This window comes from Pseudopodoces humilis, chromosome 20 (assembly GCF_049639895.1).
Source record: "Pseudopodoces humilis isolate 2021_Gansu_Grassland_sample_001 chromosome 20, ASM4963989v1, whole genome shotgun sequence".
NCBI classification, from domain to species: Eukaryota; Metazoa; Chordata; class Aves; order Passeriformes; family Paridae; genus Pseudopodoces; species Pseudopodoces humilis.
The window spans coordinates 12,063,753-12,088,136 of NC_142219.1; the positions used below are offsets into that span (position 1 = coordinate 12,063,753).

At 57.0% G+C, this 24,384-nt stretch overlaps 1 protein-coding gene across 2 annotated transcripts in view; it reads right to left on the reverse strand.

Moving 5' to 3' along the window:
• Nucleotides 1-20,151, reverse strand: part of KSR2 (kinase suppressor of ras 2) — a 74,678-nt gene extending 54,527 nt beyond the window's left edge. For both annotated transcript variants that reach the window (XM_088065207.1, XM_088065206.1), the window contains exons 1-4: nucleotides 19,975-20,151; nucleotides 14,227-14,367; nucleotides 13,593-13,743; nucleotides 3,759-4,257 (exon numbers count right to left, since the gene is read on the reverse strand). In XM_088065207.1, the coding sequence (XP_087921333.1) occupies nucleotides 3,759-4,257; nucleotides 13,593-13,743; nucleotides 14,227-14,367; nucleotides 19,975-20,151 (968 nt within the window). The remainder of the gene's footprint in view (nucleotides 1-3,758; nucleotides 4,258-13,592; nucleotides 13,744-14,226; nucleotides 14,368-19,974) is intronic.
• Between the last annotated feature and the right edge of the window lie 4,233 nt (nucleotides 20,152-24,384).

Here is a 24,384-nt window from a genome sequence, read left to right on the forward strand (position 1 = left end):
AGAGGTCAAAGGCCAAAGGATGGGTCTAAGGATGGGTCTAAGGATAAAGACCACCCACCCCAGGGCAGATCCTGCCTCCAGAGATCCACTGGACACCCCTTCCAAGGGTTAACACACCCCCTTAACGAGCTGGACTTTTGTTCCCCAACTAATGGATTTTTAAGACTTCCCATTCCGAGTTTGTTCCTTTCCCAGCTCCTGGCTGATGGATAATCATTAACTATCCATGAGAGATTCCAATGGCCCGTGGAATTCATGAGGTATTAAATGGGCATTATATTATCAGCCACTCTCAATGTTTTGTTTCCGTTTCAGGACCATTCCTGAGATGTTTATGGGTTGTGGATTTATGGAAGTCAGGGGATCTTTTCAGGAGTAATGTTCCGTACCTCGGAGTTACGGTCAACAGCTGGAGACTCCCTGCAGGAAAATTGGAGGCTGGGAGCAACAAAAAAAAAAACCAAACCAACTTAACCCCTGCCTCAGAAGGTCTTGGCACACAGAAATGATGGATTAAATGTTGAGGATAAGATCCGAAACGCAACATTCAAAGGAGTTTATGAGCTGTCATCGGGAATCAGGCAGTACATGGTGGCCTTGCTCTGGAGGGGACCCGGTCGCTGCTGCTGCTGTCACAAATAAACGGTGGTGTTTTATTTTCTGTCTGTGCCAAGGTGGAAAAATCCGGGGGGAGCAGCCCAGGAGAACCCTGAGGGCTTCATTCCATCAATCCCGACCCACAGCTCATGGGGAGACAGATTTCTCCTTCTGCCAAAGTCACCCCTGGCTCCCCAGAGCCCGTTTGGGGCTGGGGAGGAGATAAAGAGACTTTGGATGAATGTCAGGACACAGGGAATGGCTCCCACTGCCAGAGGGCAGGGATGGATGGGATATTGGGCAGGAATTGTTCCCTGGCAGGGTGGGCAGGCCCTGGCACAGGGTGCCCAGAGCAGCTGGGGCTGCCCCTGGATCCCTGGCAGTGTCCAAGGCCAGGCTGGACATTGGGGCTTGGAGCAGCCTGGGACAGTGGGAGGTGTCCCTGCCCAGGGCAGGGGTGGGATAAGACAGTCCTGAAGGTCCCTTCCCACCCAAACCATTCCATAAATCAGCCTGAGGGACACCAGCCTCTCTCCTGGGAGGGTCTCAGAAGGGTCCTTGCAGACAACAGGCAGGATGGGGCTAAATCTCCACCCCAAATCACTCCAGGAGGTCCCACCCAGCACTCGGGATCCCCAGGAGTGTCCTCAAACTCTCGGCTCTCCACGTCCAACCCCTCCTCCCATGCTGGAACAGGACACGAGGATCAGGAAGTCCCAATCCAAAGCAACCCAGGAGCCGAGGGACAAAACTAAAACTAGAAGAGGTTGATCAGGGCAGGTTCCAAATCCTCTTCCAGGGATGAGCTCCCTCCTGCAGGAAGCACGGAGGACTCAGACTTGAGGGACACCAGAGAAGTGGGACATTAAAAAACCCCGTCCTCAAATTCCATGGCCACGGCCATAAAATAACAATTAGCTGAGAAGAGATCAAAAATATCTCAATTTTAATCCACTTTTTATCTGTTCCAGGCATTTTCCATCTCATCCAGGCTAATAAACAGCTCCCACCCCAGCAGGGCTGTGCTGGAAAAAAAGAGGGGAAAAAAGAAGAAGCTGCCTCTTTAATGCACTAATTACAATCCCGAAGCACTAATGGGATTAGCAGGCAGGATTTAGTGGTTGTCTCCTGCAAAATCATTAAGTGCCATTAGAGAAAATGAACTTCCCCGCTTCTCCAAGAGGTTTGCAGGAATCCGGATCCAACCCGGCACAGCAGCCCCTGGAGCACAACGGGGCCCTGTCAATATTGGCTCTTTCCTTGATTAATTCCCTAATCAGGAGGTGAAATTGCCCGGCACCACTGGGAAGAGAGCACTGGAGACACTGGGAAAACTGCCTGCAGTCAGGCAAAGGAATCGGAATGGCTTGGAGAGGACCATAAAGCTCATCCAGTGCCACCCCTGGACATCCCAGGGATGCAGGGGCAGCTGCTGTGGGCACCCTGTGCCAGGAAGGTGGAGAGAAGGCGGAGGGGACATCACTGTGTTTGTGTCACCCCGTGTGACATTTCCATCTCCACTCCCTTCCCTGTGCAGGGAATTCCAGACACGCCATCCCCACACGGGGAATCAGCGGCCAGAAGATCTGGTGGTGTCCAAACCTGGCCCCAGCTCCATGTCAGGGTGACCATGAGTGCTGGAAGTTGTCCCTGTCCTTGGAATGAGGTGAACTTTAAGGTCCCTTCCAGCCCAAACCTTGATCCCTTTGATCCTTATCCCAGTTTTCCCAGTGATCCCTTCCCGGTGGTGCCGGGCAATTTCCACTCAGGATCATCAGGGAATATCCAATGACCAACCTGGGGATCAAACAGGAGAAGCTCTGCCCTCGGTGAGACCTTCTCCAGCTGAGGGCAGAGCACGGATTGGGGGCTGGAATGCCGACAAAAGCGGGAGAAGGGAGAGGCTGCTCCCTGGGAATTCCGGGATATTCCCTGGGGACACCGGGTGCTCCTGGGGACCTGACAAAGCAAACACTTCTCTCCAGTGCCTAAGCACGAGGGGGAGGGTGGCCTTCCAGGAGGTATTTTCCAGCTGAAATGCTTCTATTCCCAAAAGCTAAAAGCCTCTGGAGACCAAAAATTCCTGGCTCAGGAGAGCAGGAGGGTGGATGATCCCCCTCATCTCGCGCAGTGGCGGCTGGCACAGCCCTGGGGACAAGTGACACCGCCATGCTGAGGCCACCAGACACATCTGCCACCCCCAAACCTGCTCTGCTCCCCTCTGCCCCAGCAAGGGAGCTCCAGGGCAGGCACTGGGAGTGGATTTAACCCTTCCCACGTCCCAGCCGGGGCTGCCCCAACATCACGGACGGGCCGGAGGGTCTGCGCTGTGCCAGGGCATCCGTGCGCCCTCCACAGCCCTCAGGGGACACTTCCCAGGATTCTGGCATGGCCTTTTTATCCTCAAAAACTTTGGGATGAAAAGGGCTGTTTGTCCTGGGATCCTGTTTTGGGAGGCAGTGTGGACCAGCTCCATCCCAAAACACCCTCAGGGAAAGGGAGGTGATGTCCCAAAGCGGCCCCCAGTCCCCTCTGCCACCCCATGCCATGGCAGGAGAAAGGTTTTCCGAGCAGGGCCACGGAAAGGGGTGGGAAGGGATGGAGCGGGGATGTTGTGATGCCAGGGAATCCTTTCCCTGCGCAGCAGCAGCCTCTGCCGGCACCGGAGCCGCAGAGCAGGAGCAGCGGGGATGTGGCAGAGCCCGGAGAGCGCGCTCCGAACCCCGCCAGGGATGGAAAAGATCCCGGCGGGGTGTCCAGAACATTAACTGCCCTCTCCGTAAGGATTTATAAATCCATTTTTCAGCTGGGATGGGATTATTCCCATCTCTCTCCAGCGTCCACCCTCTCCCCCACGCAGTTCTCACGGCCATTCCCGTGCAGCGGCTGGAAAATCCAGCCCTCCCATCCCACATTCCGGCACGCCAGGGCTTTCCCAGCCAACAATCCTGGAGCCCCCGGCCGCTCCCCATGCACCCCGAAACGCGATCCCGGGGGAGCAGAACCGACACCATCCCACAGCATCCCCGCTGCTAGGAGCGAGTGAATATCCGCATGAAACCTCCGAACAAGACATTTAGGGATAAATGTACTTTTCCCAAGGAGCTGGGATGTGGTTTATCCGCCCCACAACACGCACCAGCGCCCGGGACACCACTTACTTGGGGGTGTGCGCCTCATCCACGCGGTGTCCCAGCTGGAACTCGTGGGATTTGCTCCGGTGAAGCGCCGTGAATCCCGGGATGAGGTGGATCAGCTTCCTCGAGGAGGGCGGGGGCGTCCCGGGGGGCTTCAGTTTGTTCCTGCGGCGCACGGGGGGGGTCCCCGGCGGGGTCATGGTGGTGACGATGTTGGGGGTGCGCGGGGGGGTGTGCGCGGCGGGGCGCTGCCGGGGGGACGGGGGCAGGGAGCGGTGGCCGGACTCGAGGGGTGGGCAGAGCCCCGGGTGACCCTCCACGGTCAGGCGGTCCACGTGGGTGTACATGGGGCCGTGGGACGAGCTGGCGTGGCAGTGGTGCTGCCCACACTTGGGCTGGACCTTGGGGCTCGGGTGCGTCCTGCCCCAGGGTCCCGGCTCCGCGGGGCATCCGGGACTGTTCTCCTTGCCCGGCTCCGTGCTCGGCCACTGGATGGTCCAGTCCTGCTTGGAGAGGCTCCCGCCTGGAGAGAGCACAGGGACACACGGCCGTGAGGTGGGGAAGAGGATGGGAGCTCCCTGCTCAGGCCTGGAGGTGTTAAAGATCCCATCCCTGGAAGCGTTGAAGGGTTGGATGGGGCTCAGAGAAACCTGGTTTAGGGAAAGGAGGTGATCCTAAAGGTCCCTTCCCACCCAAACTGTTCCATGACTGATTCTATCCTGGCACTGCAACAAGAAGCTTCTCTGTGTTACAGAATCTTGGAATGGTTTAGCGTGGGAAGGGACCCTAAAGCCCATCTCATCCACCCCCTGCCATGGCAGGGACACCTCCCACTGTCCCAGGAGCTCCAGCCCCAATGTCCAACCTGGCCTTGGGCACTGCCAGGGATCCAGGGGCAGCCCCAGCTGCTCTGGGCACCCTGTGCCAGGGCCTGCCCACCCTGCCAGGGAACAATTCCTGCCCAATATCCCATCCAGCCCTGCCCTCTGGCAGTGGGAGCCATTCCCTGTGTCCTGTCCCTCCATCCCTTGTCCCCAGTCCCTCTCCAGCTCTCCTGGAGCCCCTTCAGGCCCTGGAAGGGGCTCTGAGGTGTCCCTGGAGCTTCTCCTCTCCAGGTGAGCACCCCCAGCTCTCCCAGCCTGGCTCCAGAGCAGAAGGACGGGCGGCCTCAGAGATTCCTACAGGATCATCCCATTCCACTCCTGCCATGGCAGGGACACCTTCCACCATCCCAGGCTGCTCCAAGCCCCAGTGTCCAACCTGGCCTTGGACACTTCCGGGGATGGGACACCCACATCTTCCCTGGAGATCCCACCATGGAGCCTCACCACTCCAGGTGAGGGATTCACCAGGGCTGGAGGTGTCCCCACGTGTCCCCCACCATCACCAGCTCCCCCGGCCACCCCAAATGGTGGCACTGAGACAGTGACACTCCCATGGGGACAGTGACACCTCCATGGGGACAGTGACACCCCCATGGGGACAGTGACACTCCCATGGGGACAGTGACACCCCTCACCTGGCTGCTGCCCCATCTCACCCCCATTTGCATAATGAGGGGGCTGTAATTAACAAAGGCTCCCAATTATCCGTCCCCACCAGGAGCAAAGAGCCGCCGGCAGCACCTTGGGAGCATCGCAGGGATGATCCAAGTGGAGTCTGGTCCTGGATCCCATTCAGTGCCCCTTGACTGAGGTTTTTTGATTGTTCCCATCAAGGAAAACCCAAATCTCCTCAATTTCCTCCTTCCCACTCCCTGCTTTAGGAATTGGATCCTCTCCCCTCGCTCCGGACTTTTCGTGGGAATGTTTCAGTCCAAGCTCCAGAGGAAAAGGAAGAGCTTGGGAAATGAAAGGTTTGGGTTCAAAGCAAGCTTCGAGTCGAGGGGTGGAGGATGGGACACGAGGAATTTTCTGGAATCATTTTCTCGGAGCAGAACATCAAAAGAAAGGATAAAAAAAAAAGAGAAAAGAATTGTAAAATATGAAAAAAATTAACAGTAAAAAAATTCCCAAATAATTGTAAAATATTTTAAAAATGACCATAAGCAAGTCCTAAATAATTGTGAAATATTTAAAAATATGTATCAGCAAAATAATAAAAAGAAAATAGTATTAAAAATCTTAAAAATTAAAGTGAATTCATTAGAATGAATAAGAAATTAAAGTATGAATTAAAACTTTTAGAAATTAAAATTAATTATTAGAATATATAATTAAAATAATAATTAAAAGGTTTAAAATTAAAATTATGTAACTGAAATGAAAAAGAAATCAAAATAAAGCAAGTAAAAAATAATAATTAAAAACTAAAAAATAAAACGCATTAATTAGAATGAATAAGAAGTGCAAATAAATGAGAAGTAAGAAGTATAAATGTTATCAATAAAAATTAATTAGAATAAATAAGAAATTAAAATAAATAAAATAAAAACTAAATAATAAAATAAGACATTAAACCAATAATATTTATATTATAATATTTGTATTATAATATATTAAATTAATAATTCATAATATTTATATTATCATAAAATTTATAATAAAATAAAACTAAAAATAAAACTAAAAATAAAATAATTAATTGGGACGACGAATAAATAAAAATAAATTAAACTAAAAATAAGAATAATTAAATGTTTACCAAAAAATAAACTTGAAAATATTTACAAAAAAATAAGCTTAAAAATATTTACAAAAAACTAAACTTAAAAATATTTACAAAAAATTAGACTTAAAAACCCGGAAAAAAAAATCCCAGCGTATGCAAATCACCACGCTCCTATGCAAATCCTGCTCTTCCCATTGGCCGCTTCTCTCGCCTTGATTTGCATAACGCCGAGCCGGCCCGGAGCTAATTAGCGGCGCTAATGAAGATGGGATGAGGGTCTCCCTGCGCTCCCCGTGTCCCCGCTGTCCCCCGGGAATAAAAACCGGGAAAAGCCGGGAAATGGGAACTGCAGGCAGGAGGGAGCGAGAATTGATGGGATCAGCTTAAACCGGGAATGCGCTTAAGAGGGGAAAAAATCCCAGAGAAACATCCCAAAGCTGCTCTCGCTCCAAAGCCTGTTAAAGGCTGCAGGATTCCGCTCGCTCCCGGCGCTCTCCCGCTGCTGCTGCTCCGATTTCCAGCTGGAAAACCACGGGAAAAGCCGGAACGGAGGGAGAATCCTCAAATTCTGCCCTGTTTGTCCTCAGATTGGCCGCCTGATCACTCCTCAAAACTTCGTGTTTTGTTTAGATCCCAAGTGTTAATTAATTTTTGGATATCAGTCACGGCCACCTCCTGTCCCAAGGGTGGCTTCTCCTGTCCCTGTGGATGCTCCGTTTGGATCACTCTGGCTTCATTAATCCGCTCAGATTCCCTCCCTCCGCCCCTTTTCGTCAGGGAAACTTTTCCCAAACCACTCCATTAAAAACCAACAGGAAAACAAATTCCTGGAAGAGGAGGCAGCGCTGGGATGCAGCTCATGGATCCAGAGGTGGAAAAATTCCACCAGTTTTCCACCTGTCCCAAACAACAAAGAGCGAGGTTTGCTTTGTTTTCCTTCAAAGAAAAGGCTGGGAATAATTGGATATTCCCATGGGGGCTGGAGAGGCAGCTCTGCATCCCAGCTGCTCCTCAGGATGCTCTGAGCTCTCCTTCCCTTCCCAAAAGCTGCTCCCAGGTGACCAAACTGGAGATTTTGGAATGCCCAGGGATTTTTTGGGAACCCCCACGGTCCCAGCACCCACATCCCAGGTCAGCAGCCTCTGGAATAGGCTCTGGAATCACCCAGCTTGGCAGGGATATCAGGAAGATCAACTCCTCCTGTCCACCACATCAGCACAGCTCCCAAATTCCCTCCAAACCGGGATTTTTCCTGCTTTTCCCTCACTGCTCCCGACCCTGCCTGAGCCCGCGCTGTCCCCAAGCCACCCTCAGCCTTCCCAGGGCTCATAAATATTCCATTCCAGCTCCTTTTTCCCGGCAGGACACTTAATACCCTGCACACATCCCTCGGCAGTCACAGCCCATCGACTCCTCCAGCCGCAGCGGCCTCGCTCCACTCAAGTTTAATATTAAATTAATCCAGCTCCGAGATCAAACCCGATAACAAAACCCCGCTCCCGAGGATCCACATCCAAGGAAAATCCGGCCCAGCCTCGTTAACACGGCAGGGAAGGGGGGTTAATGTGGATTTGATGCTCTGATTTATGGGATGCTCCGGGGTTTTCCCTGCTGCCCCCAGGATGCTGGGCTTGGGAAGCGCCTCCTTTTCCAAGCCCATCCCGGTAAAATCCATCTCCATGAAAGAGCCTCCAGCTTCCCGCCCAGGCAGGGGCGGCCTGGGAAATTAGAGGCTTCTAATTAACGACTCAATAAATAAAGATGGATGGGGAAGGTTAATCCTGAACCTCATTCCGGCTTTATGAATACAAATCTTGGCGTCTCAGAATTGGCAGCTGCGGCTCCTGCCAAGGAATTCCAGCTTTTAAGGAGGATGCAACTTCTTCATTAATTACAATTTTAGGATGAGGACAATCTCTCGCTTCACGAGGAGATAAAATGCAGCTAAAACACAGATTAAAAAGCAGTTGGTGCATCTGGGGCTCCTTTAGGGGGGCTGTCATATCCCAGTGGATCCAAAATCCCAACACTGCATCCAAAGAGAGCATGGAGACATCCCGGGATACTTCTCTATCCCCATCCTAGAAACCCCCAGACAGCTCCTCAGGGCTCTGCCAACCTCACTGTCATAGACAGCCAGCAGCTCAAAATCCCTGGAATCCAGCGGGTGGGTGGAGGATGGAGGGATGGATGGATAAGGGATGGATGGATGGATGATGGATGATGGATGATGGATGGATGGATGATGGATGGATGGATGGGTAGATGATGGATGGATGGATGGATGGATGATGGATGGATGGATGATGGATGGATGGATGATGGATGGATGATGGATGATGGATGGATGGATGGATGGATGGATGGATGGATGGATGGATGGATGATGGATGGATGGATGGATGATGGATGGATGGATGGATGATGGATGGATGGATGGATGGATGGATGATGGATGATGGATGGATGATGGATGGATGGATGATGGATGATGGATGGATGGATGGATGATGGATGGATGGATGGATGATGGATGATGGATGGATGGATGGATGATGGATGATGGATGGATGATGGATGGATGGATGATGGATGGATGGATGGATGATGGATGGATGATGGATGGATGGATGGATGATGGATGATGGATGGATGATGGATGGATGATGGATGGATGGATGATGGATGGATGATGGATGGATGGATGGATGGATGGATGATGGATGGATGATGGATGGATGATGGATGGATGATGGATGGATGGATGGATGGATGAATGATGGATGATGGATGATGGATGGATGATGGATGGATGGATGATGGATGATGGATGGATGGATGGATGATGGATGGATGGATGGATGGATGATGGATGATGGATGGATGGATGGATGATGGATGATGGATGGATGATGGATGGATGGATGATGGATGGATGGATGGATGATGGATGGATGATGGATGGATGGATGGATGATGGATGATGGATGGATGATGGATGGATGATGGATGGATGGATGATGGATGGATGATGGATGGATGGATGGATGGATGGATGATGGATGGATGATGGATGGATGATGGATGGATGATGGATGGATGGATGGATGGATGAATGATGGATGATGGATGATGGATGGATGATGGATGGATGGATGATGGATGGATGGATGATGGATGGATGATGGATGGATGGATGATGGATGGATGATGGATGGATGGATGATGGATGATGGATGGATGATGGATGATGGATGGATGGATGGATGGATGGATGGATGGATGGATGGATGATGGATGGATGGATGATGGATGGATGATGGATGGATGATGGATGGATGATGGATGGATGATGGATGGATGATGGATGATGGATGGATGATGGATGGATGATGGATGGATGATGGATGGATGGATGATGGATGGATGGATGATGGATGATGGATGGATGGATGGATGATGGATGGATGGATGGATGGATGATGGATGGATGGATGATGGATGATGGATGATGGATGATGGATGATGGATGGATGGATGGATGGATGGATGGATGGATGGATGATGGATGGATGGATGGATGATGGATGGATGGATGATGGATGATGGATGGATGGATGGATGGATGATGGATGGATGGATGATGGATGGATGATGGATGATGGATGGATGATGGATGATGGATGATGGATGGATGATGGATGGATGATGGATGGATGATGGATGGATGGATGATGGATGGATGATGGATGGATGGATGGATGGATGGATGGATGGATGGATGGATGGATGGAAGATGGATGGATGGATGGATGATGGATGATGGATGATGGATGATGGATGATGGATGGATGGATGGATGGATGGATGGATGATGGATGATGGATGGAAGGATGGATGGATGGATAAAAGCAGCATAGCACCCCCTTAGTGCACCCCAAAGCCACAACCCCATCACTGTTCAGTCCCCAACAGCCCAGGGGGACATTCCAAGGTCCCAGCAGTTCTGCTCTGCCCATCCCAATCCCACATCCCACCAAAACACGCTGCCTGGTCCGTAGGGAATCTGGAGCTGGCCTGGCTGGGTGGGATGTTTGGCTCCCAATCCTCACCCTCAGGCCAAGGCACCCAGGAAGCATCCCACCCTTCCCTGGCCAGAAATGCCACTCTTCCCAACTCCCTGCCGGCAGAGGAGGGGCAGGGACTCTGCTCCTGCTCTCCCAGGGGATAAAAAGGGGAATTCCTGGGATGGAGCCATTTGCTTGGCAGAGGCCAGGAACAGGGAGCCCATCTGGAAGGTGGAGCTTCCCGCACCCAAATCCTCCAGAAATTCAGGGAGGTTTGGTCTCCTCCAGTGCCTGGGAGCTTCTGCACCCCTCAGGGCTCTGCTGTCACCTCCCTGTCCCCAAGGTTGTGTCATCCTGGGACAATGCATGTCCAGCACGGCACAGAGCTGCTGGCACTTCCAAGGATCGTGATCCTGCAGCTCTGGCAGAGCAGGAATGGCCACGGCAGCATCGCGGCAATGCCGCAGGGACGGAGCAGCCGCTCCCGCCGGGAGCAGAGGGATGATGGATGGAGTTAAATGGAGCGCCGGGAAAGACAAACACTCCATGCCCGGCTGGCTCTCTCCTGCCGGGATCCAATGGACCACCAGGAATGCTGGCAGCCCCATCAGCTGCCCCATTAGGGAGCAAATGGAGCAGCAGCATCCCACAGACCTCCGGTGCTTCCATCTCCTCCAGCTGGAAAACTCTGGAGGAACCAGAGAAACTTCACTGCAGCTGCCGAGCCAAAGGCCAAGGCGGATTTTCCAAAGCTGGGAATTCCCTGGGCCGAGCGGGCAGAGGGAGAGAGTGGGATTTGTTTGGAGCAGCCTTTAAAAGTCAGAGGTGTTTAAACAAAGAGCAGCTGAGAGCCTTCCCAGGGCTCCCAGCGAGGCACCGCCAACCTTCCTCAAATAGCAGGGAGACTCCGTGGAAATGCGGAAGGGAAGGGGAGCAGGAGCTGGGTTTAGGGAGCTGGAATGGGGGGATGCTCCCTAGGGAATGCAGGCCGGGCTCAGGCAGCCACTCCTCGCCCCACGGCCGCTGTCCCCAGCACGAGGTGGCACTGCCAGTCCGGGAAGCCTGGAGGGGATCCAATAACCACAACTGTGGATGCGGCCGAGTTCTCTTCAGGCAGGAGCCAGGATCCCTCTCTGGGACATTCTGTGCTGTGTGGAAGCTGCTGGTCCCCCAAAGCTGCCATTCCTTGAATCTGTCACATCACCAGAGCTGTCCCCTGCTGTCCCCAAGGGCTGCCCCACACCTGCAAAGCCCAGGTGAAACCCCAGCAGGGCTCATTCCCAGCCTCCCAAAACCTGGGATGCAGCTGTGTTGGAGGAGCCCCTCTAGAGGGGACAGGAGAGGGGTCTGGGGTTCCCAAATCCCAGGGGTCTGGGGTCCCCAAATCCCAGGGGTCTGGGGTCCCCAAATCCCAGGGGTCTGGGGTCCCCACATCCCAGGGGTCTGGGGTCCCCAAATCCCAGGGGTCTGGGGTCCCCAAATCCCAGGGGTTTGCTGCAGGCCCAGAGCCACCCCCTGTGCTGGCAGTGGGCTTCCCGAGCTGGCAGCAGCACCGGTTCTGCGGTGCCATCCATGGGGATGGGCTGTGCCAGAGGGGCTGCAGCGTGTCCAGGGCAGGGAACGGAGCTGGGGAAGGGGCTGGAGCCCCAGGAGAGGCTGAGGGAGCTGGGAAAGGGGCTCAGCCTGGAGAAAAGGAGGCTCAGGGGGCCCTTCTGGCTCTGCACAACTCCCTGCCAGGAGGGGACAGCCGGGGAGGGTCGGGCTCTGCTCCCAGGGAACAGGGACAGGAGCAGAGGGAACAGCCTCAGGCTGGGCCAGGGGAGGCTCAGGGTGGATTTTGGGAAAATTCCTTCACCAAAAGGGCAGTCAGACACTGGCACAGCTGCCCAGGGCAGGGGTGGATCCCCATCCCTGGAGGGATTGAACAGCCCTGTGGATGTGGCACTGGGGACATGGGGCAGTGGTGGCCTTGGCAGTGCTGGGAGAATGGTTGGACTCACTCTTAAAGGATCTTTTCCAGCCCAAACGATTCTGTTGTGACCCATCAAGGCTCGGCTGGGACACGGTGCCAGCACAGCCGGACCCTGCCCAGCCCCCGCCGCATCCCCCGGGCTCTCCCCGGGCAGAGGCGGCCCCGGGCCCGCTCTGTCCCCGGTGCGGGCGCAGCTGCAGCCGGAGCGGCTCCGTGCAGCGAGGGAACAGCGGAGCTCTGCTGCCACCGCCCGGGGAGCCGCGCATCCCGCACCGCACAGCCCCGGGAGCCGCGCAGCCAGAGCCGGGAGGGGCTGGGGAGTTCCCTGGGAAGGGGTCTGGGAATGGGGGGCTCCGCTCCGAGCCAGCCGGGAAGCGATGCTGGAGCTGCCGGGTGTCAGAGCTTTCCCCTGAACCTCCTGACTGAGCTCCTGCAGGAACGGGAGGGCGGGGACCCTGTAAGAGTCATGAAATGGGCTGGAACTGGAGGGGCCCTCATCCAGTCCCACTCCTGCCATGGGCAAGGACAACTTCCACCATCCCTGGATGCTCAAGCCCTGCCCAGCCTGGCCTTGGGCACTGCCAGGGATCCAGGGGCAGCCCCAGCTGCTCTGGGCACCCTGTGCCAGGGCCTGCCCACCCTGCCAGGGAACAATTCCTGCCCAATATCCCATCCAGCCCTGCCCTCTGGCAGTGGGAGCCATTCCCTGTGTCCTGTCCCTCCATCCCTTGTCCCCAGTCCCTCTCCAGCTCTCCTGGAGCCCCTTTAGGCCCTGGAAGGGGCTCTGAGGTGTCCCTGGAGCCTTCTCCTCTCCAGGTGAGCACCCCCAGCTCTCCCAGCCTGGCTCCAGAGCAGAGGGGCTCCAGCCCCTGGAGCATCTCCTCCTCTGCTCTCACTCCAGCTGCTCCAGGTCCTTCTCATGTTGGGCACCTCACAGCCAGGGGCAGCTCTGCAGGTGGGGTCTCACCTGAGCAGGGCAGAGGGACAGAATCCCCCCTCCCTTCCTGCTGCCCCTGCTGGGGGCTCAGCCCAGGGCAGGGGGGTTTTGGGCTCCCAGCTCTCACCCAGCAGCACCCCCAAAATCCTCCCAGGGCTGCTCCCAGTGCAGCTCCAAGATGTTCCCTGCAGGAAATGCATTCCCAGGCTGCCCTGGGATGCAGGAGCTCTGCCACACTCCCCGGGCAGCCCCAGGGGACAGAGGGCACTCACCGGACTTGTGGACGCTGCGGAGGCAGGACAGGGACGCGTTCAGCCGGGCACACTCCTCTCTGTTGGCCCCAAACTTCTCCACGGTGGCACAGACCTGCTCATCGGTCATGTCCAGCAGATCCTCCAGGCTGAGCTGCCCAGGGGCGATTTCCTGAGGGAGGAATGGGTCAGGAATGAGGGAGGAAGAACAAACCACCCTGGAGCATCCTCTAAACCTCGGGGAACACTGGTGAGAACCCATTTTCTTCAGGTCATGGACCCAAACCCATCCATTTTCCACCAGAATCTCCAAGAAAACCTGGAGGAACTGAAGTTTTATCTCCAGTTTATCTATCCAGACACAGCTCAGCATCTGGGAGCACCAGGACAACCCATCCCTGATTTGGAGCACGCAGGGCCGTGTGTCCATTACAGAATTCCCTTTTCCCTGGGATTGCCTTTGGCTGCCCCCATCAGCTGCAGGAGCCCAGGAGGTGGCAGGAGGACGCTGATGGGGACATGGGGATGTCCCCACCCCATGTGGCACCTACTGGGAACAGCAAAGGGCTGCCCTCGCTGGTGGAGAGGGTCAAGAATCCACGGACCCTTGGGAAAAACCCCTTTCCTTTTCCAGGTGGGAACGGCCAGCCCTTACCTCCATCACCTCCTTTCGGATGTCGACGATGCGGAACCAGTGCAGGAGCTGGGGGAAGCCCTCCAGTTTGGCATTGCGCTCCTGCAGGGCCACCTTCCTCTTGCAGGACAGCTGCCGGCTGAAATACTTCACCAGCTTGCTCTGGGAAAGAAGGCAAAACCCTCATGGGATCCCCCACTGGCTGCTGGGGCTCGCCTCTCACTCTGCCCCATCCCAAGGCTCCAAATTCTGCCCCAGAACAGCCCTGCCGAGCTCCCGCAGCCAAGAGCACCCAGGTTTGGTGTCCAAGAGGGAATTTCCCTGCCAAAAAATCCCTTTATCAGCTCCTTCATCCCCAGCCCAGCGCTGGGGTCTCGTTCAGGGGGTGGGCAGCCCTTGGCAGCCCCAGGGGGTGGGAGGGAGATGGGGTGGGACAGGCACCACTTTCCCCACAACCACTGCCCCGTCCCAGGGCTGTCCAGCCACCCACAGGACACTTCTCCCGCTTTTACTCCCAGCCTCAGGGCCAAGGGACCCCTAAAGGACGCAGTCCCCTCTCTTACAGCCAGGTTTGGTGCCAAGGATCCCCCAAACATCCCTCAAAACCACACTCCCCTCTTTTACCCCCCAAAAATACCCTACAAAGGGACCGGCCACAGCATCACGTTCCAAGGCTGCAATGTGGCATTTTCTCCTCATTCCCCCTTCACCAACCCAAATCTTCCTCCTTCCCTCCTCCCTGCAGAGCCATCCCCTCCTCTCTGCTCCTTTGTACCCCATCCCTGCTCGGATCATCCCCCGAATACCCCAAATCCTCCCACCCCGAGGCCGAAGCCGTTCCCAGCCGCAGCTCGGCAGCTCCCAAAATAAAGCTGCTGAGCGCCTGCCCTCCTTTCCCGGGAATATAGAGCAGGGCTGGGAAGCTGCTGGGATTTCCTGCTCCTGCTTTTCCAGCTGGGTGATTCCCCGGCCCCGGCAGCACTAGATGGTGCTGTGCCTCTGCTCCTGCACACCCCAAAAATAGACGGGTAAAATACGGGATGGTTTGGGATACAGAGGTGAGGGGAGAACCCCGCTGTGAGATTTGGGATTTTCCCCATCTCTCCTGCTCCTTTCCCTCGCGGTGCTCACTGCTGACACCCACAGGGGTTGGCATCACCCCCAAAATCACCCCCAGGGGGGTGACGGCCCTGCCGGGAGCTGGGGAAAGAGTGGGGAAAACGGAGGAAATTTAATTTCCAGGTGGGAGAAACTCAACCCCACAGAGCCCTAGAGTGACAGGAGGGGTCATTTTTAACCCAAGAGAGGATCCCGCTGGGACCCCCAGGCGCTCTGGTCCATGGATTTGCTCCAGCCAGGGGAAAGTAGCCCAAAAACCGCCTCTGTAAAATCCAAAATCCAAAAGCCCTCGGTGTTTTGGTGGGGCTGGAAAGGGGAGGGACGGAGGCGGCCCCGTCCCGCAAGGAAAGCCCCATCCCGCGGAGCCTCCCGCTCATCCCGGGATGAGGAAATGTGGGAAATGCTGAGATCCTGCCGTGGCACAGCCTCCCCCCGCTCCTCCGTGCCTCAGCTTCCCCACCTGGAACGGGGCAGGGGGCACAAGGAGAGGGGTGGGAATCCCGCGGATCCCCCCTCTTCCCGCTGTTGGGATTTGCTGCCGGGGATGCCGCTGGAGGGGATGGAAACTTCTTCCTGCGGAGCTGGGGCTGTTTTCCCACCTTTCCAGCGCCTCTCCAGGCTCCAGCTCTGCCCGGGGGAAAGGCAGGAGCGATGCTCCGGTATGGAGCGAAACCGGGAGGATTCCCTTCCCTTTGGAGGCCCCTGGAACCCCCCGGCTCCATGGAAAACAGCGTCCCTGCGGCCCCGGGGGACAGCAGCGATGTCCCCACTCCCCGTCACTGCGCAGGAGCTCTGGTGACCCCAGCGAGGGGCTGGGATCACCCGGGGCTGCATTTCCCAATCCCGGCCCTTCCCATTACCCCGAGCAGGAATTCCCCGTGGGAATCCCAAACCCAGCACGGCCGGGAGCGGCTGCTCCCCCCAGCCCCGGCAGGCTCCGAGCCGGTCTCCAAGGAGCGGGAGGGCGGCTGTTCCCCCCTGGAATGGGATCCTTGACGTCAGCCCTGCCTGGAGACCGGGACTGGCGGCGGAAAATCCAGGAGGGGGAAATTCATTCATCTGGCACCCGGTGAGCCGTGGGAATGCCCATCCCATCCCATCCCATCCCATCCCATCCCATCCCATCCCATCCCATCCCAGCTGGATCAGCACGTCCATGTGGGATGCCCTCATGCCATGAAGTGAGAGCTTTTCCTGCAGCCCTAAATATCCTTTTCCATGACAAGAAACACGACTGGAGCGGCTCTCCCCTGGCTCCCACCAAGGGGCTCGTTATTCCAGAGGCACCTGGAGCAGCCTGGGAATGGGGAATTCCTTGCCACGGTTCTGTTTTCCCTCTCAGGGCTCTCCCAAGGTCCTGATGAGCTTGTGAGATGTCTCTGGCTCTGCGCATCCCTTATTTTGGGAGATGCCAAGTGGTCCCTGGGGGTTTTGCTGGGAATACAGGAGCCGAAATGTCTCCATCCAGCATCCTGGGAGGATCCAGCTCCGGGAGGAGAGCACTGTGCTCACCCGTGGTATGAGACACCAGGGAATCCACGTGTTCAGGCAGTGAAAATCATAAAATCGTGGAATGGTTTGGGTTGGAAGGAGCTTAAAGCTCATCCAGTTCCAGCCCATGGGCAAGGACACAACCCCAGGTCACTCTGAGCCCCGTCCAACCTGGCCTTGGCCACTTCCAGGGATCCAGGGGCAGCCCCAGCTTCCCTGGGTAAATCCCAGTGCTGGAACAGCATCTCCACAGCCTGTGGAGGGTTGGGAATGGCCACAGCTCTTTCCTCAGCGCCTCTTCCCATCCTCACCACACAGCAGCCAGAAGTATCCAGGGAGAGTTCCCTGATCCTGCCAGGAGCACGGCAGCGCGGGCAGAGGGAAGTTCTGATCCTGGGGTTATCCCTGGATCCATCACCTCTTGCTGGGACCCACATTTTGACACTGGGATGGGGTTTAACCCCACAGACGCAATGGTGCTGTGGGATTCACCCAGCTCCGAGCAAATTTTCCCTCTGCTGTTCCCAAACTCCACCAAACGCAGCACCCCCTATCCATATTTACACCCCAACCCCAAATTTAGAGCCATAAAGCCCAACTGCCACCCTTGGACAGGGATAAAACCCCACAGCCGGGCAGGGCTGAGGGGTGAACACTCAGCTCCTTCTGGATGCCGCCCCATAGGAAGCAAACCAGTCTCGATTCCCACTCCAGGTGTTTTATGCCAGCTGCTGCCTTGGTTCCCACTGGAACCTGTCCCAAGGCATAAGCAAGACCCAAAAATCTTCCCAGCTCCAAGGATTGCCACTGGCACCAGGCTGCAGCCATGGTACCCATCCCAAACACTCTGCACAGCGGGATGCAGGGGGATGGCAGCTCAGGTCTACCTTAACGAGGCTTAAAACAATAAAAAAAGGAAAAACTTCTACTAATCCAGCAAAATCAAGGTTTAACCTATGAAGATCAACCAAAAACCCATGGATTCTACTGTTTTATTCCAGGCTGGGCATTGTCTCCAGTGCCCTCCCAGTGCCACATCCCAGATCAGCGCTCCCTTTGCCGTGGCACTGCCTGGCCCGGCTCTGCTGCCACCAGATGGGAAGGGAAGAGGCACCGAGCGAGGCCTCGGAGTCTGTGTCACGTCCTTGGGACGTGGTGATGGCAGCAGGGACTCAGGGACACAGGGACTCAGGGACTCGGGGACTCGGGGACTCAGGGCCAAGCTCTGCTCCTGCTGACACCGGTGGCAACCCAGGACGACACCAGGAGCCAGTCCAGGGCTGGCACCGGGAATCTGGCCCTGGATTCACTCCCCTTGTGGGAATCACCCTGGGTTTGAGGTGGAAAAACAACCACAGAGTGCCAACAGGGATGTCCTTGGAACATCCCAAGCTCCCGGTTTGAGGGTGTTTTAGGGATGGCAATGCCAGGGCTCCCTGTGGCTGGCACTGAGTGATCCATAGGGGCTGGAGAGGTGCTTCCCTGGGAGCATTTGTAGGATAACATCCCCCTGACTGCCTCCAGACCCTTCACCCAGCCCCAGCTGGGCTGCCCAGTGCTGGGAAGGAGCATCCCACCAGGATGGCTCCACCACGTTCCCCTGCTCCCCTCCACGTCCACAGACAGGGAATCCCCAGTGAGGATTCCTCAGTGAGGCCGTCACTCCATGTGGGATGAGCTCCTGGAGTCCTGGTAGGTTCTCCTGGAGATTTGGAGTCTGCCTGCATCCCAAAAAGTTTCCAGCACACCCCAAAACCACTGTAATCCCTCTCAACCCAGCCCCGAGGTTGCTCCAGGACCAACAGCTCCCAGCCCCTCACACAGAGAGCTGGGATGAGACAGGGCTTGGATCAAGGGGAGGTGACAGCAGGATGGGAGCGGGAATGAGCACAAACTGGGATGCAGAGCAGGGAGCTGCACCCCAAACCCGGGGTCTCCCCACGAGTGGCACAGCAGTGATGCGGTGATGCCCCAATTGTTCCCACAGCACTCAGGAACTTTGGGAGCCAAGCAGCAGGACAGGGAGTTCCAGACACGGTCCAGAGCCAACAGCTGCCCCACTGAGGGGCTCCAGGAGTAGCGGAAAGGCCCGAGTGGGATCAGGATCTGAAATCCCCCCACCCACAGCCCCAGCTCTGCGTCAGCCGCCCCCACAGCACCAGCACGGCCCCGCTGGCGTCTCCCCAGGGTCATGGCCTCGCTTCTCCTCGCTCTGTGCCAGCTGCAGGGATCCCACTCAGCCCTGGGAATCCCTGCCCGCTCCCTGCCCATCCCAGCCCACCAACCTCCTCCTGAACTGGAAATTCACCCCCGTGGGGGCTCAGCACACTCCAAGGGGAGCCTCATCCCCTTGGAATCAGGAGTGGGGAGGGGAGGAGGCAGCCGGGCCGGAGGGAAGGATGCAGGTGGGTCAGGGGGATGCAGGCTGGGAAGAAGGGATGCAGGTGGGTCAGGGGGATGCAGCGGGCTGGGAGAGTTGGAGCCTGCTGGAAGGGATTCAGGTGGGCTGAGAGGATGCAGCTCAGGGAAGGGGATTCAGCCAGGCCCAGGGGATGCAGCCCCGAGAAAGGGATGCAGGTGGACTGAGGGGATGTTGCCTGCTGGAAGGGATGCAGCCAGGCCCGTGGGATGCACCCTGCCATAAGGAATGCAGGTGGGCCGAGGGGATGCGGTCCAGGGAAAGGGATGCAGCCAGGCAGCAGGGGTGCAGGTGGGCCGATGGGATGCAGCCCGGTGCAAGGGATGCAGCCCGGCTGGAGCGGGAGCCTGGAGGAAGGGATGCGGCCGAGCCGGAGGATGCAGGAAGGGGGAAGGGATGCAGGTGGGCCGGGGATGCAGGTGGGCCGGGGGATGCCGCCTGCCGGGCGGTGGAAGCCGGGGGAGGGACGCGGCCGTGCCGGGAGATGCCGGGGGCTACAGGGAGGATACCGGGAGGATCCCCGGAGGATACCGGGGGGCTGCGGCCGGGGCCGGGCTCCCCCCGGTGGGTCCCGGCAGGAGGGCTCGGTGGTCCCGGACCCACCTCGGGGCCACCTGCAGAGCGCGCAGCCTCACTCGGGCGCACCGCAGCGCCGCGGGGGGACCCGCCGCGGCCCGGGGGGGGGGGGGGGGAGACTGATGGGGGGGTGTTGATGTTGGGGGGGGTCGGCGGGCCCGTACCTCCAGGGTGCGGATCTCGTTCTGCGTGAGGACGTTGGAGGCGGCGCACTTGGTGCGGAGCCCCTCCAGGTTGGAGATGCTGATGGCGATCATGTTCTGGACCAGCTCGCACTGCTGCAGCGCCTTCTGCAGACTCAGCTCCTGCTCCTCGCTCCTCGTCATGTTGTCCTCATCCATCGCTCGCCGCCCCCCCCCCCCCCCCCCCCCCCCCCCCCCCCCGCCGCCGCCGCGGCCCCCCCTTCCCTCGGCTCCGCTCGCCGGCCCCCCCCGCCGCTCAGCCCCGCTCGGCCGCGGCCCGCAGCATCGCGGTGCCCACCGAGCCGTCAGCGCGGCGCCCCGCCGCTACCCCCCCCGGGCGCGGCGGGGCGGGCGCGGGGGCGGCGCGCTCCGGCTCCGCGGGGCCGCGCTCGCTGCGCGCCGCTCCGCACGGGAACCCCCGCACACCCCCGGGCCGGCACCCCCGGCAGCTCCGCGGCATCCGCACCGCCCCCACAGCCACGCATCAAGCATCCTCATCGTCACCCCCACATCATCCTCAGCACCCCCAGCCTTATCAACACCCCCATCCTCATAACATCCCCCCAACCTCATAAACACCCTCATCAACACCCCCATCCTCATCAACATCCCCCCGACCTTATCAACATCCCCATCATCCTCAGCACCCCCAGCCTTATCAACACCCCCATCCTCATCAACATCCCCCCCACCTTATCAACATCCCCATCCTCCCCAGCACCCCCAGCCTTATCAACACCCCCATCCTCATCAACATCCCCCCGACCTTATCAACATCCCCATCATCCTCAGCACCCCCAGCCTTATCAACACCTCCACATCATCCTTAACATCCCCCTAACCTCATCAACACCCTCATCAACACCCCCATCTTCATCAACACCCCCATCCTCATCATGCCCCCAACCTTATCAACACCCCCATCATCCTCAGCAACACCCCAGCCTCATCAACACCCCCATCCTCATCAACATCCCCCCAACCTCATCGTCACCCCCACATCATCCTCAGCACCCCCCAGACTTATCAACACCCCCACATCATCCTCAGCACCCCCCAACCTTATCAACACCCCAATCAGCTTCAACATCCCCCCAGCCTCATCAACACCCCCATCCTCATCACCCCCAACCCCAACACCCCCATCTTCATCAATATCCCCCCAACCCCAACACCCCCATCACCTTCCCATCTTCATCATCACCCCCCATCCTCATCACCCCCAGCCCTTTCCCACTGTTCCAAACCACCCCCCATGCCCACATCTCATCAACAGCCCCCATTCTCATCACCACCCATCCCTATCCCCCCCAACCCCCAGCCCCCACATCTCTCTATCCTCACCACTCCCCTATCCCCACACCTCCCCATCCTCGTAACAATTCCCCCATTCCTATCCCATCACCCTCCCCCATCCCCATCCAGTCCCATCCATTCCCCCATCCCCCCAGTCCTTTCCATGCTCATCCCAATACCTCCGACCGCCGGGAATGGGACGGGAGGGGAGCACCAGGGGTGAAGGGGGGGATGTTTCACCGGGGGAAGGGGCAGGGAGAATGAGGGGGGGCTGGAAATGGGGGACGGGGGGGGCTGGAGCATTGGGGGGATAATGGGGAGGCTGGGGAATACAGGGGACCTGAGGTCATGGGGGGAAAATGGGGCATCGTGGGGACTGGGGCAAAGATGGAGAATGGAAATGGGGGGCTCTGGGGAAATGGGAAGGTCTGGGGCAATGTGGGGGATGTGGGACAATGGGGGATGTGGGACAATGGGGGATGTGGGGGAATGGGGGATGTGGGGGAATGGGGGATGTGGGGGAATGGGGGGGATGTGGGACAATGGGGCATCGTGGGACAATGGGGGATGTGGGGGAATGGGGGGATGTGGGACAATGGGGGATGTGGGGCAATGGGGGGGATGTGGGGGAATGGGGGGATGTGGGACAATGGGGGATGTGGGGGAATGGGGGGGATGTGGGACAATGGGGGATGTGGGGCAATGGGGGATGTGGGACAATGGGGGGGATGTGGGACAGTGGGGGATGTGGGGCAATGGGGGATGTGGGGGGATGTGGGACAGTGGGGGATGTGGGACAGTGGGGGATGTGGGGGAATGGGGGATGTGGGACAATGGGGGATGTGGGACAATGGGGGGGATGTGGGACAATGTGGGGGATGTGGGACAATGGGGGATGTGGGACAATGGGGGGGATGTGGGACAGTGGGGGATGTGGGACAATGGGGGATGTGGGACAATGGGGGGGATGTGGGACAATGGGGGATGTGGGACAATGGGGGGGATGTGGGACAGTGGGGGATGTGGGACAGTGGGGGATGTGGGGGAATGGGGGATGTGGGACAATGGGGGATGTGGGACAATGGGGGATATGGGGCAATGGGGGGGATGTGGGGGAATGGGGGATGTGGGACAATGGGGGATGTGGGGGGATGTGGGACAGTGGGGGATGTGGGGGAATGGGGGGATGTGGGACAATGGGGGATGTGGGGGGATGTGGGACAGTGGGGGATGTGGGACAATGAGGATTCCTTGTCTGAGGCAATGGGTCCAAGCCCACTGGGGGAATTATTCCGGAGAGATGGAGGCAGGATGATGCTCCCAGATCCTTCACCTGCTCCAGGCACAGCGTCCTCACAGCCGTGACCTCCCTGCCCCTGGATATGTGACTTCATTCCCAGCTGCCTTCCCCATCTCAGTCCCTCTCAGCTCTGGGAGAGCACAAGCCAAACTCCCAAAGCTCCCGTGCTCGCAGTGGTTGTCTCCCTCTTGGGATATGGCTAAAAAAGCTGGAAATCTGATGATTTTTGCCTTTTTGGTTTTTGGTTTTTAATCAGGACTTTTAATTTCCAGGCTCATCCCCAAGCTGGGATGTCCCTTTTCTGCCCTGTCCCCAATGCTGGCTGTGAGGGGACCTCAGAAGGATCCCCGGGGTGGGAAATGATGTCAAGAACTTCCCAGCACCAATAAAGAGAAGGGAAATATAAAATAAATTGCAGGAAAAATCAGGAAAACGCCACTGGGATAAAAGCACCCATCCCAAAATGCGGCAGCAGCAGAGCTGCAGGGATTTGGGGTGTTCACCAAACCTCATGCTTCCCAAAAAACCCTACAGCAGCCTGTGCTTGGTGCTGGCCATGGTCCAAGAGGGGAATGAACATTCCAGACAGTGGGAATGGCACAATCAGTCCGTATAAAAATATCTGGTAAATACTTTAATTGACTTCTGTTGCTTTTCTCCATGAGAACTCAGAGTCTCTGGGTTAATGTTCCCTCAGTGCCAAAGGTGCTCTCCCAGGGACAGCATCCTGCTGGGAAGGGAGAGAGAATGCCCTGGCATGGTCACTCCACCCTGGGAAACCAACACCACTGCACTGCACCAGGGGTTTCCCACCAAACTCCCCCAAAACCACCCCACAAGGGTTCACTGCTGCAGCTCGGGGTGAGCCTTTGCATATTGGCATTGGGATTTCTTGGTTATTAATATGGCCAAGGACTTCTTCAGCTCGGGGTGGGAGGATCACTTGGATTTCAGCTCTCAAGTTTAATCCTCTGTGGAAGAGCATCTCTGTCCCATCACCTCCATCCTATCACCTCTGTCCTATCATCTCTGTCTCTTCAACCCTGTCACCATCTCCATCACCATCATCTCTGTCCCATCACCTCTGTCCTATCATCCGTGTCCCATCATCCCTGTCACCATCTCCATCACCATCATCCCTGTCCCATCACCTCTGTCATCATCCCTGTCCCATCATCCCTGTCCCATCACCTCTGTCCTATCATCCCTGTCCCATCATCCCTGTCACCATCATCCCTGTCCCATGACCTCTGTCCTATCATCCCTGTCCCATCATCCCTGTCACCATCTCCATCACCATCATCTCTGTCCCATCACCTCTGTCCTATCATCCCTGTCCCTTCAACCCTGTCACCATCACCTCTGTCCTATCATCCCTGTCCCTTCATCCCTGTCACCATCTCCATCATCATCATCTCTGTCCCATCACCTCTGTCCTATCATCCCTGTCCCTTCATCCCTGTCACCATCTCCATCATCATCATCTCTGTCCCATCACCTCTGCCCCCTCATCTCCAGCCAAGAGGGAAATCAGAGCCATCCCAGGGGGATGCACCCATCAGTTTAACCCTATTTTAAACATTAAACAACACCCCAAAGATTTTCCCTGCTCTGGAGCTCGGGATGTATTCATGATGGGGAAAACACCTGGAAAAATCCATTTAGGAGGACAAGAGGGTGCCCCAGGTGAAGGCAGATCCAGGGGGAGAGCAGCAGCTCTGGATCCAGGATGTGCAGGAAAATCCCAGCTCTGGGCTGTTCCCAGGTGCCCGGGAAGGACCTGGAGGCTCCGAAGG